At 38.5% G+C, this 19932-nt stretch overlaps 1 protein-coding gene across 1 annotated transcript; it reads right to left on the bottom strand.

Moving 5' to 3' along the window:
- Positions 1-1335: 1335 nt before the first annotated feature.
- Positions 1336-19362, bottom strand: LOC127623360 (EH domain-containing protein 2-like). The gene is made up of 7 exons (XM_052097786.1): positions 18889-19362; positions 17129-17612; positions 14338-14514; positions 9302-9399; positions 3550-3962; positions 2818-2982; positions 1336-2722 (listed from the first exon to the last, which is right to left on the bottom strand). Exons 2-7 carry the CDS (start codon positions 17347-17349, stop codon positions 2165-2167), a joined length of 1632 nt encoding a protein of 543 aa, XP_051953746.1. The 5' UTR covers positions 17350-17612; positions 18889-19362; the 3' UTR covers positions 1336-2164.
- Between the last annotated feature and the right edge of the window lie 570 nt (positions 19363-19932).

Genomic DNA, 19932 nt, shown 5'->3' with positions numbered 1-19932 from the left:
TGCCAATCAACTCGAGAATGCACATGCACATTAACTATACAAGCTATACAAACTATACACATGAATACTACTGATTTAAAATATGTTCTTTGATTGTAATCTTGACCAACCGTTTTTGAGATTTCTGTGTTCCCCCATTCAAGTAGATAGCTGCACTGGCATGAGTGGAATTAGCCTCCTGAGAGCATTCCAAAGATGGATGGCAGTGGACTGACTTGATAGAAGGACTTTGATAACAGTTATTAAATAATTAGCAAAGTTCTGTTTAATTTCATTTTAAACAATTTTTGGAATTTTAATCCTCTAAAAGCATGTCATCTATCCATATTATTTCTTCAAATATTTTAACCACCTGGTTCTGTTTAAGGGAATTATTTGGCAGTTCATTGTGAACCGCAAATGATTATAATGATTAGTGTTTACTTGCTCAATAAGACCAAATATATGAAGTCTCAAATGCCTGTATGTTACTTTCCCTCCATGCATTCTTTTGCACACACACTCACAAATCTGAAGGCCTTATGATTGAAACCAGTCCTGAAGAAAATTCCAAATAAAGATACAGTGTCGAAAGCCTGAATTTGGGCTTTAGGAGACTTACTGGACCTGAGGAAAAGAGATATTAATAACTCCTACAAGCCCATCCCACCACATTCTTCACAAGTGAGTCACACTGTAAACCAGCTACTAATGGAACGATGGGTGAATTGCCTCTGTTTCTCATTTGTGTTTTTTCCATGGACAAATGAACCCTTCCTTTCTTTCTTCATAAACCTGAGGAGGTATACTAACCACACAAACATACACAATAATTCTTTCACATGCAATGGGATTTCATAAGGAATGCGGAAAATTGTTCATATGAATTAAGATGTGAGGAAAGTTAACAGAGCGACTAGAATGATGCTGAGTTGGAAAGTAAGTGAGAGAACAGAGGAATCAGAGGTTGTATCAGAAGATGGAAAATGGGTATGAGGTTTTGGCATGGAGGACTGTGACTCACTGTTTATATGACCTGTCACTGAGCAACTGTAAAGCATATGCATAGAGAAGACTGCAGCCTTTTGTGCCTGTTTGTGTGCCTCCCTTTTCATATATCTATCTGGAAAAAATCCTAGATTCAAATGGCTTTTTCAATAGAAAGCATAATAGGGGTTGAAACTTGTGATGTGCTTACATTTCTGAAAATGTTGTTCGGCCACCTCAGGAGGCCAAACTAAACATTATAGAAGGTCTATGTAAACATTGCATTATAAACATGTATATTACATGTATTTAGATTTACGTCCTTATGTATTCTTTGTAGAAAGTCTGTTCAAACCAAAAAGAAGCAGTTAATGGGTCTTTATTAAGCTCAGTATATTTACTGTGATAACGTTGGTTAACTGAATCAGTCAGTGAAACTGTTTACAGTTGTAAGAAATTTCCACATTTTGTTTACTTTAACATGATTTTAGTAGTATGATTTTATATTTATATCCTGTGACATTCGTTCTTAGTATGCATAGAGCTCATTCAATATAAAATAAGAGAAAGACAGCATAAAAATCACATACAGTACATTCACTTTTCCATTTCAAAGGCAAAGAGAGAAACATGCTAGAAAATATATTTATTCCAACAAAACAAAAAAAAGTCAAGTGAGCAGTCAAAGAGTTGAGTGCTTGCCTAAACTTCACATTATGATTTTTATTTGACTACAACATAATAGCTACATGGAAAATCCATGTAAGGTATAATATGCTGTGTCAAAAGATTTCAACAGTGAATGGGGCAAATGAACGACAATTATTTACAAAAGTCTGTTTGCAAATCCTCAGGTCAGGGACCACAGCAAGCTATGAAATGAGTAATGTGTGTAGGATTTCTGGATCTGATGTCATATGGATGTCTAATTTTCCCCTCAGAAATAAAAATGGGTGACACATGCTACATTCCTTCCAAATGAATGAGACCAATCTTTGGTTTATCTCAATATTCTTTGGCTTCCAGCTAGAAATTTTTTACATTTTGATCGAGAATACAAAGAAACACACTAATTACGGATTTACAGAAAATGGCAAAATAACACAATTGCACCAAAAAACATGAGGCTTGAGCATGCAGGAGGTCCGGACAATGGAATCAGTTGAAGCATTGTGGGCACTGTGCATTCTTGCATTGTCTAAGCATCGGAGCCTTTTTGTCGGCGCTTGGATGGTGGTACTAGACGGGCGGGCAGCTCTGGAGGTAACCCATGGCCATCCAGTTTCACTTCAATCAAGTGGCTGGCCAGGGCAAACTCCTCGTCATCCAGCATGCCATCACGGTCCACATCCGAGAGCTTCCAAATGCGGCCCAGCACGGAGTTGGGCAGCCTTGTGCTCACCATCCAATCTTTGGCTTTGGTGCCGCTCAGTTTGCCCTCGTTTGGTGCCAGGTTGTAGAAGATCTCATCATATTTGGGCTTGTCCTTTGTGACAATCCATTCCTCATCTTCCTCACCTGCCTCTCCATTTTCATCCGTATTCTCGCCAAAGGGGTCACCTTCCACAAAGGGTCCAGCACGGGTTCCCAAGAAGGCTCCACCTTGGACCCCAGGTTGGATGCCGGCCTCTATTTCTTCCTGCCTGAGAAGGGGCATGAGATTGGCTATGTCATTGGCCAATAGCTCATCCAGCATTGCCATCAGGTTGGGCTTCAGGGCTCTGAATTTCGTGAAGTCATGTGCCATTAGTTGCTCCTAGGTGATAAAAGAAAGCCAATAAGAGGTGTCACACAAGAAAAGTACAACAGTATTTTAATGTCAAGGCAAGGACCAGGTGGTTCAACACTAACCTGCAACTTAGCACAATCAGGGAAGTCTCCAGGTGAGATATGATGTTGTAGCTGGATCTTGGAGAAGATGACTGGGAGCTGGTAGATCAGGTTCTTCTTTTTATTGTCTTTCCTGAAGACAGATGGCATCTCCTGCTTCAAGTAACTGATGATATGGGCATGTACCTATGAGCAAAGTGCACATTGCAGACATTTTCATGGGTCTGTTAAACAACAGTCAGGCAAATGGACAGAACGATTTCTAAAACACTAGATTGGTGTAATTGGAAGGTAAGTGATCTTACCTTCCACCATAGTTCCAACATAACATGTCATAAATCATATACTATATAGCCAAATGTATGTGGACACTCAAACATAATTTTTATTGAACATCCCTTAGCTCCTATTACAGCTTTCATTCTTCTGGGAATGCTTTACACTAGATGTTTGAGCATGGCTGCAGGAATTTGCACCCATTCAGACACAAGAGAATCTGTGAGGTCCAATTCATCCCAAAGGCATTCATAGTGGTTCTGGTCTGGATTTTTCAGTAGACCAGTCAAGTTCTTCTACACCAGACTGTTGCCACTAAGTTGAAATCATCTAATTCTCTAGAATGTCACTATATGCCATAACATAAGGATTTGCCTCTACTGGAATTTCTATAATAGCTAAATCGATTACTTAGAAGCGTGTCCACATACTGTGCTTTTGACCATGTAGTTTATATTAACTTTTCTGATAACTTACCCTCACAAGACGAGCCCTCTTGACCAGGTCATTAAGTTTGCGCAGGGCTGCATTGCGGGGCAGATTCTGAATATCAGTGAACAGATCTTCCTCCTCCAATTCAAACAACTTGCGATTATCGGTCACCATTAGAGGCTCAGACCAAAAGGACCCGATGTAGACTCTCAGAACTTCAGGAGTACCAAACACTTTCCCAAGAGACCACATTAAAGCTCCATACACTCGCATGAGCTGCTGGGTTTCAACCATATCAGCCTTGTTCAGCACAACACGAAGTTTGTCTTCATTGCCCCTGAGAGCCCCAATGGCCTCTGAGAATTCATCTGAGATCTCCAGCTTGTGGGCATCAAAGAGAAGGATGATCCGATCCACACGCTCAGCAAACCAGCGGAGAACAGCTGGGAAGTCATATCCTACCATAAAGAAGCAGGAGGGTAGAAGGCTGTCATGTTTTATTGAACCGAGTGCAATAGTTACCTCCCACTATTTTTAGAAACTTTGATCTTTGATTAAAGAGTTCTAAGCCTTGCCAAACCAACCAGCTCCTAGACAAATCACAATATTACAAACTTGATATGAAGCATGAAAGTATTTGATTCTGTAAAAAGGACAATGGTTCAAGACTGTATACTTAAATTCCCCTCAGTGAGTCTATAAAGTAGTATCCCATGACAAATTGCAAATATTTTAATAATTTTAAAACATTAGAACAGTATTAAACTTCTGACAGCAAGTCATTGATCATATAAGTAATACTGTATAAGTATAAAAAAAACTACGTATTTTGCAATGCTTGTGGGAGTGGGAGGTCACTGCTGAGCACTTTTGGTGCATTTCTTGTTTCCTTGATAGAAGCAACTTCGCTGATTGGTGGAGCTCTCTTTAGTATTATGGGATGTACATTTCTTCACTGGGAATTGAGCAATTAAACAAAATTTAAAAAAAAGTTGAAATTACACATTCAGCTTCATCCACTATCGCTTATTTTTGAGCTCATATGAAAGTCTTGAAAGATGTATACATTATTGCTAAAGATCTATTTATCTATTAATTAAAAAAAATGGGATTTTAATTAATGAACCCATCTATTCTGCTCTAATGAGACTCCAAATATTGAGATCATATTAGTTGTGTAAAAATTCTATAGGAGAATATGTGCAAACGGCATGTAAAAATATGCTAAAATAGTTTTCCTCCCAATTCCTCCAGTAATTGTCATCACTTTACATTCCTTCCCTTTCCTCTCCCTGTCACACCTTATTGGCTCACTTTCCCAGTATGTGTGTCACATACACCGATCAGCCACAACATTAAAACCAGCTGCCTAATAATGTGTAGGTCCCCCTTGCACCACCCAGGGATGGATTACCGACTGGGCCAATGAGGCCAGTGCCCAGGGGCCCTTGACTGCCCGGGGGGGTGATCGATTCCCCTGCTCAAATCCCATCAACAATGAAAATGAAACAATGAAAACGAAAACTTTGCAAGTCATAATCTGTCCCTGGTGCCACCAAAACAGCACCAACCTGCATCTAAAATGCTGTTCTTCTCACCACAATTGTACAGAGCGGTTATCTGAGTTACCAGTACACTTTGTCAGTTTGAACCAGTCTGGCCATTCTCTGTTGACCTCTCTCATCAACAAGGAATTTACGTCCACAGAACTGCCCCTCACTGGATGTTTTTTGTTTTTGGCACCATTCTGAGTAAATTCTGTAAAAATGATGTGTGCTTGAAAATTCTAGGAGATCAGCAGTTACAGAAATACTCAAATCATTGACGCCTTGTCAACAGAGAATGGCCAGACTGGTTCGAACTGACAAAATCTACGGTAACTCAGATAACCGCTCTGTACAACTGTAGTAAGAAGAATAGCATCTCAGAATGCTATCCTACACAATGCTGTGGCTGATTGGTGTATGTTTCAACTGCTCTAAAATACAACTCCAATTCCAAATGCCATTGAAAAATGCTAATAAAAAGTGTGTGAATCACAAAAAGAATGATTTGTAAATTATAATCACCCTGTGCCGTATTGAAATCACTACAAATACACATTATATGATGTTTAACCTTGTGAATTTAATAGTTTTTTGAAAATGTACAGTAATTTCAAATCAGATGATTGCAACATGCTCCAAAAAAGTTGGGACAGTCGAGTGTTTACCACTGTGAAACATCACCATTTCTTCTAATAAGCATTTGGGCACTGAAGACATAAGTTTGTTAAGTTTAGAAAGTGGAATTTTCCACCATTCATCCATTATGTAGGTCTTTAGCTGCACAATTGTACATTGCAGGATGGTGTGCTTCATAATGCGCTCATAATACATTCTCAATAGGTGACAGGTCAGGACTGCAGGCAGGCCAATCTAGCACCCACAATCTCTGTTTACACAGCCATGCACTTGAAATCTAGGCAGTATGTGGTTTGAAGTAGTCCTGCTGGAAAATGCAGGGACGTCCCTGGAAAAGGTGCTGGATGGCAGTATATGTAGCCCCAAAATTTGTACATATCTGTCTGCATTCATGGTGTTCTCACAGATGTGCGAGATACTGGCCCATACAGACAATGGCTTTTGGACCTGATGCTAATAACAGCTTAGATGGCCCTTTTCCTCTTTGGCCCAGATAACACGACAGCTTTGTTTTTCAAAAACGTTTTGAAATGTGGACTCTTCAGACCAAAAAACACAGTTTCACTGTAAGGGGGAGGCCACCCAATGGCCCAAGGACGGTATCCAATGGCATGGCTGAAGGTCTCCTGCGTGTTCTGTCTTATCGTGTGCATTAAAGGGTTAGTTCACCCAAAAATGAAAATTATTATGGGTATATGACTTTCTTCTTTCAGCTAAACACAATCAGAGTTATATTAAAAAATATCCTGGCTCTTCCAAGCTTTATAATGGGAGTGAATGGTACCTTAGATTAGCACGTCCATCCATCAAAAATTTTATCCATACGGCTCCAGGGGGTTAATAAAGGCCTTCTTAAAAATATCCATATTTATAACTTTCTAAACTACAATCACTGGCTTCCGGTAACTGGCTTCCTCTATCCTCGTCACTTCTCATCCGAGCTTACACTACGCCTTCGTAATACACTGGAAAACGACTCTCTCATGAACATGCGGACGGCCGTTACCGGCAACATTATTTCAGATGTGTGTGTTTGGTGTTATTCAGGATTTGGTTTACACTTTAGGGGTTTGATGGTAAACCTTTGAAACTTGAGATTGAGTAGGTTGTTTGATGTTTACAAAGAATGTACCTAATTTGCATACAGCATCTGCCTCTGTGAGAGATCTGGGAAGGGTCATGCCCCTGATAGAATACAGTATTTTACTAAGTTCTTAAATCTTACTTGTGATTTTACTTTACTGAAAGGGAATGGGACCATTTTACCAGTTACACTGAAACCTCTTGAATGATACCAAACATGTATGATCAGAAAACCTTACATTACAGAACAGGAAAAGTCATAACTTGGAGAGAGAGGTGAGAGAGAGGGGGCGTTTTATGATCCTTAATCAGTCGGGTGTGTTGTCTCAGGTGGAGATGCTCTTCTGTGTGAATTTTATGATGTTGGATCTCACAGAGCCTTTTGGATGTAGACATACTGGTGCCAGCCTTACATCACTGTTCTACTTTCCATCTAAGATGAGATCGAACCCAGAGTAGTTGGCAGCGCTTCTGGATAGTGTTGATGAAGGGGCATCTGCTTTGCATAGTCAGGGTTACTTTTGAAATGTATTCCATTACAGATTACAGAATACTTGCTGTAAAATGTCATTTGTAACGTATTCTGTTAGATTACTCAAGGTTAGTAACGTATTCAAAATATTTTAAAATACAAAATTATTGACATTTGTCACTTATTTTGAATAAAAACTCAGTAAGACAAAATAAACATGTTAAAAATAAATTTTCTGAAAAACTTGAATATCTTATGCAGTGTTGTTTCTAAAACAAGATCAATCAAATTTAACTAGTTTTAAGGATTTTTAGATTTTTTTTACAGGAAAACAATACAAAATGATCATCAAGATATGATTTTTGCCCTAATATCAAAGGTCTTACTAGAAAAAAGAAATTATGATGCAACGTGAATTGTCTTGATAAAAAAATAATATATGATCGTGTCTGGTAACATCCTTTTAGGTTAGCATAAAGCTGACAATTTACACAAGGTTTATTTCTATTTCTTCTGCTCCAAACTTACTTCAAACGTACTTCTCTGTCTGATCAAATCAAAATACATTTTGAATGTAACTGTATTCTAATTACCAATGATTTAAATTGTTACTGTAGTGAAATACAGTTACTTGTATTTTAAATATGTAATCCTATTAAATGTATTCCAATACTCCCTGATGCTGTGCATAGTATGTGGATGCAGTGGTGAATGGTGTTGACTAACAAAGGTTTCAACTTTTTTGGAGTGTGTTGCAATCATCTGATTTGAAATTACTGTACATTTGTAAAAAAACAATGAAATTCACAATGTTAAACATCATATAATGTGTAGTTGTAGTGCTTTCAATATAGCAAAGGGTGAATATCATTTATAAATCACTTCTTTTTGTTTTTGTTAGCATTTTTCATACTGTCCCAGCTTTTTCGGAATTGGGGATGAATGTGAAGAAGAGGAGACATCGACCAGAGAGATCAAACACTGATAAACTTAAGATTGCTCAACAGTTCTCTGTGGGAGAACCTAATTATTTTAAATACAGCTATTCACTTTGAAACATCAACTCAAATCAATATCAGCCTTTCATTTATGACAGAACCAGAATCCAGGTTCTAGGGTTCCTCTGGGGGTCATTCTGTGGCCTTTTTTGCTGTGAATTCAGAGTGTTCATTCAGATTTATCTAAATTAGAAGTAAAACAGTTTGATGGACACATTTTAACAACTATACACACACTCATAATAATAATAATCTAATAACTAATAATAATCAAGGTGAAGTGGGTTTTGTTGGCCTAAACAGATGTCTGAAAGAAGCCGACTAAGCATTCTTTAGGTTTATATCAGCATTATTTTCATTCTCCTCGCCTCTCATTAACAGTGAAAAGATGCCTTTTTATCAGAGTGTTTATTCTCGAAAAACAATATAAAGAGCAACATTTAACCAATTTCATAATCAAATCAACACTGAAATAAAAACTGTAGAGTTTGTAGATTTAAAGTTTAATTTTAAGTGAAAATTGGCTGCAATTTAGCTGAAAATTGTTAGCATTATCAAATCTATAGCGATCAACATTATCAACACTAATGTAAGTGCCTAGTGCCCAGATGCAAGAAGTAACCATTAGTAATAATTGTAATGGTATTATTAGTGTTTTCTTAATTTAAGAGGTTTGCTGAAACTGGCTGCAGAGGTTTAAGAAGAGTGGGAAGTGTAACACTTTACAACACAGTTGATTACGTTAATTAATGCAATGTTTAACATAAACTAACAATAAACAATACTTTTACAGCGTATATTAATCTTGGTTAAAGTTATTTTCTACATATACTAATACATTTTAACATTACATTTTAATTAATGCATTATGAACTAAAATTTAACAATAGTATATTAATAGATGTACATTTACCAAGATTAAAAAATGCAAAAAAAATTTGGTCCTTTGTTTGTTCATAATACCTAGTGCATTAAGTAATTTTAACATAAACAACCTTATTGTGAAGTGCTACTGTGAGAAGAATGGATTCTTCTCCACCCAATCCCAATGTCAGTCTCACCTCGGCTCACTCTTTGTTTGGCCCCGGACAGGACGCCTGGAGTGTCAATGATACTGATGCTCTCTAGGACCTGATTGGGCAGTTGAGCACACTGGAATCTGATGGGAAAAGAGATAAAGTTTAAAGAGATTTGGCATTGCATTCAGTGAACAAACAAAACTCTAATTGTTCCACTCAGGTTGGGGGTCATGACATGTGGAATCAAATTTTCCTTATTTATTTATTTTTATTTATTTTTTACATATAAGAGTTCATTGTATTGTAAAAACATCCTGTACGTTTTAGGACTGAAAATGTTTTCTGAAATCGGCTACATTGGGACATCACAGTTGAAGCAACTGATTTGTGGAAATCCGCCACCCAGATTGAGATGTGTAACCACGCCAACACGAGGACTTACTAAGTAGTGGGAATTGGGCATTCCAAGTTGGGAGAATTTTTTTTAACATTAAGGAGCATGTGTTGATATGGGCGTGGCTGAGCGAGGTCTGTGGAGAGCGAGGCCGGGAGAGGAAGTGCGGTAAGGATTGACACCTGTGGGAAATTATCTCTAACAACTGTTTTGTGTTGCAGCCGGAGGAGAGAGAGATAGAGAGAGAGAGAGAGAGAGAGAGACGCAAGCAGCATTGTTGATGTGTTTTTTTGTATTATGCTGAAAATCGAAAGATTTATGTGATGCTGAAAAGTGTGATAATAAAAGACTACGTGGATTGTTTATCCGGCTCCCGCTACATAAGGCAGGGGTGCCCTAATGGGGCAGACATGATAGAATCACTTGACCAGCTGAACACTACTGGCTTAATCTCAGCAACCGGCTTGTTATTGGTCACTTTCACTCTTAAATTAAATGAATCATGGCTGACTGTGAATAGTGAATTTCTACAATGGCCAGGGCTGCAATAATGCACAGGCTTATTGTGCTTAAGCCCCGGACCTTGCGGCTGCAGACGCTGATGTAAACACGGAGAGGGTGTGCAACGCTATACCCGTCTGTGTAGTGCATGGTCATCGAGTGATAACTTTCTGCGCACTATGTTTTTCATTTCGGTTCGTTCTGAGCAAAAACAGTATTTTTTGCTCCGATTCAGAAGTTCTGCAGCCTCTTTTTCAAATGGTTACCGGTTAGAACAAAATAAAAGAATGGTTAATCACATCCTTTTTAAAATGACAGTACTCATTTCAATAACTGAAATACCAATTCCAGTGTTGCCAGATCTCGCAAGAAAAAACAAGCTCAAAATAAGCCACTTGCCACACCAAAATAACAGAAAATAAGCAATAATTTTGTTCCAGTGAGGTGGATTTATCGGCATATAAATCATAACATGCAGTTAATTAACAGTTTATTAAAATTATACTTAAAGATCTGCTTCTGAGTCAAAACCTGGCACCATCAAATCTGTATTAATGCATCATATCTAACAATAATTCAGTGAAGACTTGGAAACAACTGAGAAATGTACTTTTTACATCTAATAATGTTTTCCTTGTATCTAAATTAACCGTACATGTATATGTAGTATTTATACATAGTTCTACAGGTCTTCATTCACAGAAACGACATCCACAACAGGCAATTAGGCAAAGAAATGTGTGTCAGTTTCCTTCAGGATCAAAGAACATGTTTTCATGAACATGCAGATCCTATGATCCACTGTGGCCTTTCATTTCATACATTTTTTGGAACAAAATTAACTGGTTATAACCAGTTACCAGCATTTAAAAATGATAATTTCAATCCAGAACAATTGAAAATCACTTCCCGTTCCCGTTTTCGGTTACGTTCTTTCGTTTTCATTCCTTGAACCATTTTTAGTTCCTGCTTTTCTGTTTTTCCCCCCTTTTTCTCCCCAATTTGGAATGGCAATTCCCAATGCGCTCAAGTCCTCATGGTGGCGTAGTGACTCCGGGTGGCGGACTACGAATCTCAGTTGCCTCCATGTCTGAGACGTCAATCCGCGCATCTTATCACATGGCTTGTTGAGCGCGTTACCACGGAGACATGGCACGTGTGGAAGCTTCACGCTATTCTCCGCAGAATCCACACACAACTCACCACCCGCCCCACCGAGAGCAAACATGAGGAGGTTACTCCATGTGGCTCTACCCTCCCTAGCAACCGTCCAATTTGGTTGCTTAGGAGACCTGGCTGGAGTCAATCAGCGCACCCTGGATTCGAAATTGTGACTTCAGGGGTGGTAGTCAGCATCTTTACTGGCTGAGCTACCCAGGCCCTATAAGTCCCTGCTTTTCAATTATAATAGCCAATCAATAACAGTGGGCGTGTCTTAAAGGTGAAGTACACAGAAAAGCGTGTGTTTCAAACAGAGGGCCAAAGACAGGGTAGAAAAGGGACATGCAATTCTATATTATGACTTAGTAAAGCAAAAAAACTTGACTAACATTATAAGTGAGCCTCAATAAATAAAATTAAATAAAATAAAAAAATATATTATTATGACCCCTTTAACCTCATGTGACCCCCGCATCCACATGTGTGGACTTTGTATTTTGGCTTTGCTATAAGCAACTCATTTTGATTGCCCAATTCCCAATACGCTCAAGTCCTCGTGGTGGCGTAGTGACTCGCCTCAATCAGGGTGGCGGATTAATTTAATTAATCTTTATTTTCTTAAAAATTATTGTCCATATATGTGGACAGCGGGACTAAGTTGTGAAATTGTAAGTAATACCAAGCTATGGAAAGTTGTATTTTTTTTATATATTTTTCTATTTGCTCAAGAATTTTTTATTTTCTTTGCTTGTTTATTAAGTACTACTATTTACAAATCAAAAAGGAAAATGGAAAATGCACACAGCAGTCATGCGGGGGTCTCAGGGGGTTAAAGGAGGAGCTGCACGAAAACTGAGCATTTTTGTCATGACCGCTTCAAGGTTCTTTGAACTAATGTAAAGTGGTGTTCAAAAGACCATGAGACGACTAGAGAAAAATGCTTCAATTTTTCTTTTTTAAATTAGTTTTCTTCATCACAAATTATAATACCAGCTTAACAATTTGAGTGAAAATTTGAATTGAGAAATTTCAGAGTTTCTCAGTATTTGGTATGTCCCTCTTTTGCTTTAATGACAACATGCACTCGAGCTGGCATGGATGCTTTTTGTGCTAAACCTAATAAACCATGTTATCCAGCATGATTTGAGAATTTTTTAAAGAGCACCTTATGTGCTTCAATGGAAGGAAAGGAAACTGAGTTAATGTCTAAAATTTTATTTAATTAGTGACCTAAAAAAATTCTTCTTCATTTCACATCATAACGTATCTTTTCCTTTCCAAAATCCTAATACTTTATTTCTATTTTTCAGGTTTAAATTGCCAATATGGTGTCAGAATTTTGGACCCACTACTGTAGGCTGTAAAAATTCACCATTGTTTTGAATATGTCTTATCCATGTACGTCTTTCATACAAACCGGTAAGACCTTAAAAGGGCACAACGCCACTATTGAACATTCAAGAGCTCTTTAGATAAAAACAAATCTACCCCTGAGAATAACTGAAAGAATTTTTAGTGCTCCTTTCACAGCTGCTTTATGTGCACTAACAAGGAGACTTCTAGCGTCACTCCACCCTGGCTGATCATTGTGTGGAAGTGCTGCTTGAAACACAGGGCTTCCTGAGGGAAAATGACCAGCACTGCCAAAATCAAACAATACCTGCCACTAATGATCTGCAACATGGAACAACACAGCCACTTTGTGCTGTAAATGAATTTAACATGTGGACTGTTTCCTTGGACAGGAAGTAGGAGAAAAGACATTCTCAAAACATGTTTGCAAAAAATGCACCCTAAGAGACCAGAGGAAAACTGATCTGATGGAGACTCTTTGGAAAGTTTGGTATTCAAAATAACGCCGCCTCTGGTGTTGATGAACACCGTTGACCTAATTATGTTGAAATTATCTTGGCAAAGTTGAGAAGACTGAACTTGAGCAAAGACCAGGACTTTTGTGATACATGAATGATATACTTCAAATACGTACGTCTCGTTGCGGACAGGTGCGCTATTATTTTTCTAAGTAATGTCCCGGCAGACCATACAGTGTGGACAAATAACATAGGTTTGCATTGAAGGAGCAACCCGATAATTATCTGGGTGTTTCTCTAACTTTGGGCAAATTCACATCCCAAATGTGAATAATATATAATAACAATAATATTTAAACCTTATTTTTGTTATATAAATGTCTCATTAAAACTGATTGGGAAAGCTTTTACCGGTCCATAATTATGTAATTTTATTCGTTATTTTTTAAATGCTCTTTAATTATACCATGGGCGTAGTGAGAAAAATACTTTTCTGGGCCTTAATTAAAATGGATGGGCCAAGTTTTCAAAGATTTCAAAGATTGGGGTCCAGTCAACCAACCACATAACAACATCCTAAAAAGTATTCAGAGCACCTTAACAACCACATAGCAACAATTTAAAAACTACTCAAATGCCTTAGCAACCACATGGCAACAGTTTAAAAAACTACTTAAACACCTTAGCAACCATAGCAACCATTTAAAAAAACTACTCAAATGCCTTAGCAACCACATGGCAATAGATTAAAAAACTACTCAAACACCTTAGCAACCACATGGCAATGCCTTGGCAACCACAGACAACACCTTAGAATCGTAGAAAGCACTGCTCACATTATTTTCTCAAAATGTCATTTGGTTTTGTGAAAACAAACTCTAACTACAAGTCGGATCTTCTTCTCTTCAACCTTTGGTCCAATGTAACCCCTCCAAGGCATCACACGTCATGGCTCTCTTCTATGTGATATCTCTCCCTTCCACAAGTTTTCCACAAATAAGGAAAGTCCCTCCTCCCTTAGAAATTTGGCACATACACTTGAAATTCCATAGAGCAAAAACTAACACACTGTTTCTCTCTTATCTTTCCAGCTTGCCTAGTGTAAGCAGACAGATCAGTCGACACATTCTCTCGCTCTGCTCTGAATCACCCTCAGTGAATCTCATGTTGTACATAGCAGCCCAGTGTAACATCTGCATTTATCCATTCACCTGTTGAGGAAGGTGTTTCCGAAGGGATTGAGCTTGCGAAAGGGTTTGTTGGGATCCACTATGAGAGCATTTCCAGGAATGAGCCCCTCCATTTCTCCGTGCATGATAGCAGTGAAGCAGTCAGTGGTAGGCTCTGGCCCTATGCGACTCCCTGGCACATCCTGTTCCAGCAAATACCTGTGTTTACAGAACAAAGCCATGGTTACCATATTGAAATGACAGCCTTTAATAACTTGGTATTTGGGTTGTGACCTCGAAACTCTGTGGAACGTTTCAATTCAACATGCCCGTGAAATCCAAATTTGTTTTTTTGTGGCTTTTAGTCCATGTCTGTTCGCTTTGAGGCAATAAATGTTAAGCAGATACACACATTTAACCTTTACAGTATTTCTCTGAACAAACTGACCAAAAATATTGATGATTCTTCTTATCAGCAGGAGTATATACAGATTTATGTCCAATAAATTGCACTCTGGAATGAAAGTGTTCTCTCACTTTAATTATAAATAACACCTTCCTCCGACTAGCAATTGCAAGTAGCTAATCATGGTTCATTCCTGTGATGTAAACTCAAGGCTTTTGATTATGTTAAAAAGGACAACCCTGTCCTGTCCCCAGCTTCCTGTTTCAATAGAGCACATCAGTCTGGTTCTGGAATTAAAAATTGTGTTTAATAGCATTCTGGTAAAGAACTACACTGCTCATGATCCAGCAGAGAAAGATCCACCAGTCAGAGATTCTGCCAAGAAGGTGCGCCAAACGAGCCCAACGGCGACTGTCCACATCCATGACGAAATCGAGTCACACTCTTTACACTCACAAACTACTTATATCTGTATATATATATATATATATATATATATATATATATATATATATGAACATTTTACAGTATACTCTAAGTATAGTGATTCTATACTTATTACCAACAATTTTAAAATAAATATTTCTATATTTTTCCATCTGTTTAAATTGATTATGTCATTAGCAATGCTTCATTCCCTCATTAACAACGTTAAATACACAGTCTCATACTTTTGTGTTTTTGTATGATTTTCAAATGCTTTTTTTTTTTTTTTTTTTTGCTTTTTGCTTTAAATCTTATGTAGTTTTGCAGGGAGTGTTGGAGCCTATCTCAGCTGTCTCGGGCCGAAGGCAGGGAACCACCCTCAGCAGCATGGCAGTACATCATAGTACAACAATACAGCAACAAGCATATTTCTTGCATATTTTATCTGTTCGCTAGTCATCTTATTCTTAGATAATTTGTTATCTACACTTTGGTAAACACCACATGTTTCATGAAGGCTCTCTGGCTCACTAGCACACAATTTCATGTTTCAAGTCATTTCAAGTTCATTTTGATTTGGATGAGAACAACAGTTCTGTTGTCCATGTCGGTTAGTTGTTTACTGTGCAAATAGTTTCTCTACTGACATCAGTTTGTCCCATTCATAGTGAACTCCGGAGACCCGCTTCGAGGACGTGCTCTCTGGAGGCAGACACTAATGCATTGATTGATTGACAGCATATTGAACAAATCAGTGCTAATCGGAGACAACGTCTCCCCTCACATGACTCTTTATTCGCCGTTTACCTCCCTCACATTCATGCTATGCTTAGGAGGTGAATGAGATCACAATGAGCTGAAGGGAGGCTTAAGAGACTCTGCTTCCCTCTGAAACTTTATCCGCTGGGTGTTGCTGTTTGAGTGTCTTAAGAATGATGACTTCTATAAATATTAGCTTCATTTTTCTCACCCAAATTTTTGAGGAGACATTGCCTCCGTTGCCTACCCAGAGGAATCGCTACTGGTCTAAGTACAGCACAGAAAACCTCATCACGGACAATTTCTCTGACATAACTCATTTAAAAAAGTAGAAAATGCAGCTCTGCTCTTTACATTCTGCAACGTGCCTCAAATGTAACTTGGCTCACCCAATCATGAGCTTGGCACACCTTTACAAACACCCACCCCTCCAACACTTTGGCCTACCCGGAGAGTCCTATGGCCAACCTAACATCTAAGAACTGGATGTAAGAGCCTGACAAAACCCTCAATATCTTTAAAAGATTTGATGTCACTAACCTGGTAAACTTGTGCAAATCTGGTGACTATTTTGTCCTCAAAAGCGCTCATTGTATGAAGGCAGAACTTTGTAAACATGACTTTGTTTCAAAAAGGTCTTGTGTGCTTTTACTCCTGGAAGTTAAATGAAACCAGCCAATCAAATTCTGACTGATTAACATCAGATGTTAGAGGACAGACTGTTGGTGGGCCATCTGAGGCTGAGACCATTAATTTTTTGATTCGCCTTGGTGCTGGTTTGTTTGGTTCATGGATTAGAATTATTTTATGAAGTTCTTTATGAAAAAATACTTCTGGAACCAAGACAGCTTAAAAAGTGGACGGGCACTGTTACGCTCTATATGAAGTACATAAACAAAGAGAAGATAACTGTGATTGTTGAGCCATTTCATTGGGTCTTTAAGTAAGCCCTTTGTCTTTCCATTTCATTACTTACCGAAAATAAATCCTTGAATTTACCCATATTTATAGAAAGTGCAGATATGCCACACACAGCACCAACACAATTCATCTGGTGTTATTTCTTTTAGGATCATGCACTAGGACAGAGGAATAATTTGCCCTTAACACCAACTCCCAAGTTCTTAAACCAAGAGTTGGTTTGTACCCCTTCTGGGCATGTTTAATCTCCTGTCAAACACATCTCTGCTTTGAAACTCAAAAAAGACCTGGGGTCATTCTATGATTGATGAGGAGTCTTACTTGATGAAGGTGGTCTTTCCAGTGGAGTACTGGCCAACCAATAGAACCATGGGTTTGTTGTCGAAGTCAGCATCCTCCAGACTCGGCGAGTGGAAGTCATGGAAGCCGTAGTACTGCTCCAGCGGCAAAAGCTTCTTTCTATAGAGTGACTTGAGGCCCTCAGTGACTGTCCTGATCACCTCAGGGGACTTCTTGACATTCTTCCGTCCCCAACGTGACATTGTGCGCTTGTGAGACTACTCAAAGTTTCTTTTGCACTTAATATATGGCTTTGTTTTGGACTGTTTATGTGTCCTCTGGGGTGGCTGCGAAGACCCTTTTTACTGTATTTATATAAAGTACCAAATGTTCTGGCTTCAAGGTTTGGGGTTTTTCACTATGGAGTGATGTTTGCAAAATGTAGTTTCCAATTATTTTTATATAACTTAAAATCAATGGCTTTCTCCTTGTTGATTTAATGATCTTGATTGATTCTTAAATTTACCTGAAAAAAAGAAAAGAAAACGTAAATCAACGAAAATCTTTAAAAGCAACATCTTTCAAACACGCTGCTTTCTGGTCAGCAAGCCTTGCTCACATCACAAATGGCTAAATTTCCCTTTACCTGCTAATAAAGTATCTTAAGAGACACTTGATCAGCCCACATCAGGGTAAGTACAGTGAATTGTCCATGCTTGTCTGAAAAAGTTGGTGCTCATTTTGGAATCACTTACACACATTCAACTCTGGGTCCACAAACTCTTTTATATTGAAAAGAGTGAGGCATGTTTAACAGCAGTGGCTCTTAGAGGAAAGTTAAATGAATAAAGGATTACTGCGTGCAAAGGGCTGAATACACCAGTGAGGTGTAAAAGACACAAAGCATTTTCACAGGATTTCACAGTAATTTCCCTAATGAGTGTTATGGCTCAGAGACTTTAAACATTCCTTACTGATGTGACAAACTTATCAAGAGGATAGACTTAGAATAAAAGTGAAGTTAACCCTGAACTGTTATAGGATAGTTCAACCAAAAATGAAAATTCTATAATTTACTCACCCCCACGTTGTACCAATATATCACCTTATATGTTTCACAGAAAGTCATATGGCTTTGGAACAGAGCGAGTATAGCTAATCCGCTTATAACAGAATTTTATTTTTTAGGGGGGCAGGAGGTGTGTGTGTGTGTGTGTGTTGGGGGGGTTGGGGGTACTACTATAATATCCTTAATATTGGGTGAAAAGGGGAAGTTTAGATTATTCCAGAAAGGCATGTTTCTCAGTCCAAGTTTGTGCCAACCTCGGGTCCTCTCAAAATATAAGTGCATCTTGTGCACAGCTGCTTTGGCAAAGGGAACATGGTTGGGATCTGACTTCATGTAATAGGACTCACATGTTGCGCAGGAGATGGAAATGCCTTGTGGCATCCTTCACCACAATTGCGACAAAGAGTCGTGCAACACAGAATCAACTTTTTTGGAAGAAGTGAGCCTTGAACACCAGTTTATTTCCAGAACTAATACAGATCTAATGCAACACTGAAGTATGTGTCAGCAATAGGAGGAAAGAGCAGAGGCATTTTTCTCGATGTGCCTATAAAAGCAGGTCTCTCTCGTATATATATTGATGTTCCACAATGCATGACATGTAAATGTCCTGCAATCTTTGCCATTAAGGGGAATAGAAGATCAGCTTTCATTTTATCAAAAGTTATAATACACAACTTGCACACATAGCTGAAGCATTCGCCAAGACATAACATATGGATTGTCCACTTACCTGGAGGATTTCAGCAGAAACTCTAGATGAAGTTCTTGTAGAGTTGAAGCACTCTAATCACTGACCTCTTAAGTTATCTCTGTGACAGTTGAGTCACTCTTGACTACTCTCTCTCCAGCCCCTAGAAGGTTTCTATAAGGGAGAATGTACCTTAGAAGGAACTATCTTTATCCAAGGTATCCAAGTTGCACCACTTCAAATACTTCAAGTGACTCTTCTCTTCCAGATCTTTAATGTATGTCAGATGAGGACTTGAACTGATCTAGCTGTGCCTTTCCTCCCAGCAAAATCAGCTTTAAAGCAGGCACCACAAGTACTGCCTCCCTGCTTTCCTGCGTAGGTTTCTCTCTGTGCCTCTTCTTCAATGCCTGACACAGAAGCCGCAAAAAGCTCTGGAAGGCTGGCAGGTTTTGAGCAAGTGATGACAATAGGCTTCATCCAGGATGGGCGAGAGCGCCAGTGCATCAACACATTAAGGAGGAGTCAAGCATTTTATAGGGAGTGCCATTCATTTACATAGAGAATTGCCTTCAAACATGAGGGTGTGGTGTTTCTCGTCTTTCAGCAAGCAATGCACCAATGGGCACCATGCTGCATTACACACTTTCTTTAACTTTTTGAAGAGCTCTGTTTATAGCCCAGACGTTCACATGACCTCTGATGCTGGAATGACAGATCACCTCTCATAGACTTGGCACATTGTGTATATTCTGCTCTCATGTGCCACTATTAACTGCTGCCACCCACTGACCATTAAGTGCATTGCATAAAATCAAGTAAAATAACTCCTAAACTCTTAGTATTAAGGCTTTGTTCACACTGCACACAATTTGATTTGTTTTTCCAAATCTATTCTTTAGGAAAGAGTTTCTGCCTTGCCATTTTGAAAGCGATTCAATTGTAGCCATTTACTAGAGCACGTTTACATACACATTCTTAAAACGATTATGCATGAGCAGACAATGTGTACGGTCATCTAAATAGTCACCTTAAATGGTTTTCCTTTATCCGGGCAAGGTCATAAACTGTTAAAGCAAGATAAGG

Source organism: Xyrauchen texanus, chromosome 29 (assembly GCF_025860055.1).
Source record: "Xyrauchen texanus isolate HMW12.3.18 chromosome 29, RBS_HiC_50CHRs, whole genome shotgun sequence".
In the NCBI taxonomy this organism is placed as follows: domain Eukaryota; kingdom Metazoa; phylum Chordata; class Actinopteri; order Cypriniformes; family Catostomidae; genus Xyrauchen; species Xyrauchen texanus.
The sequence above is the reverse complement of the archived record's forward strand: the minus strand, read 5'-3'. Positions and strand labels throughout refer to the sequence as shown.

Coding starts and splice junctions, on each gene's coding strand:
- LOC127623360 (XM_052097786.1), bottom strand. CDS start 17,349: ATGTCACGTTGGGGACGGAAGAATGTCAAGAAGTCCCCTGAGGTGATC. Junction 2,983..3,549: donor AGAGGGCTCGTCTTGTGAGG/GTAAGTTATCAG, acceptor CTTTGCTCATAG/GTACATGCCCATATCATCAG. Junction 2,723..2,817: donor CTGATTGTGCTAAGTTGCAG/GTTAGTGTTGAA, acceptor TTTATCACCTAG/GAGCAACTAATGGCACATGA.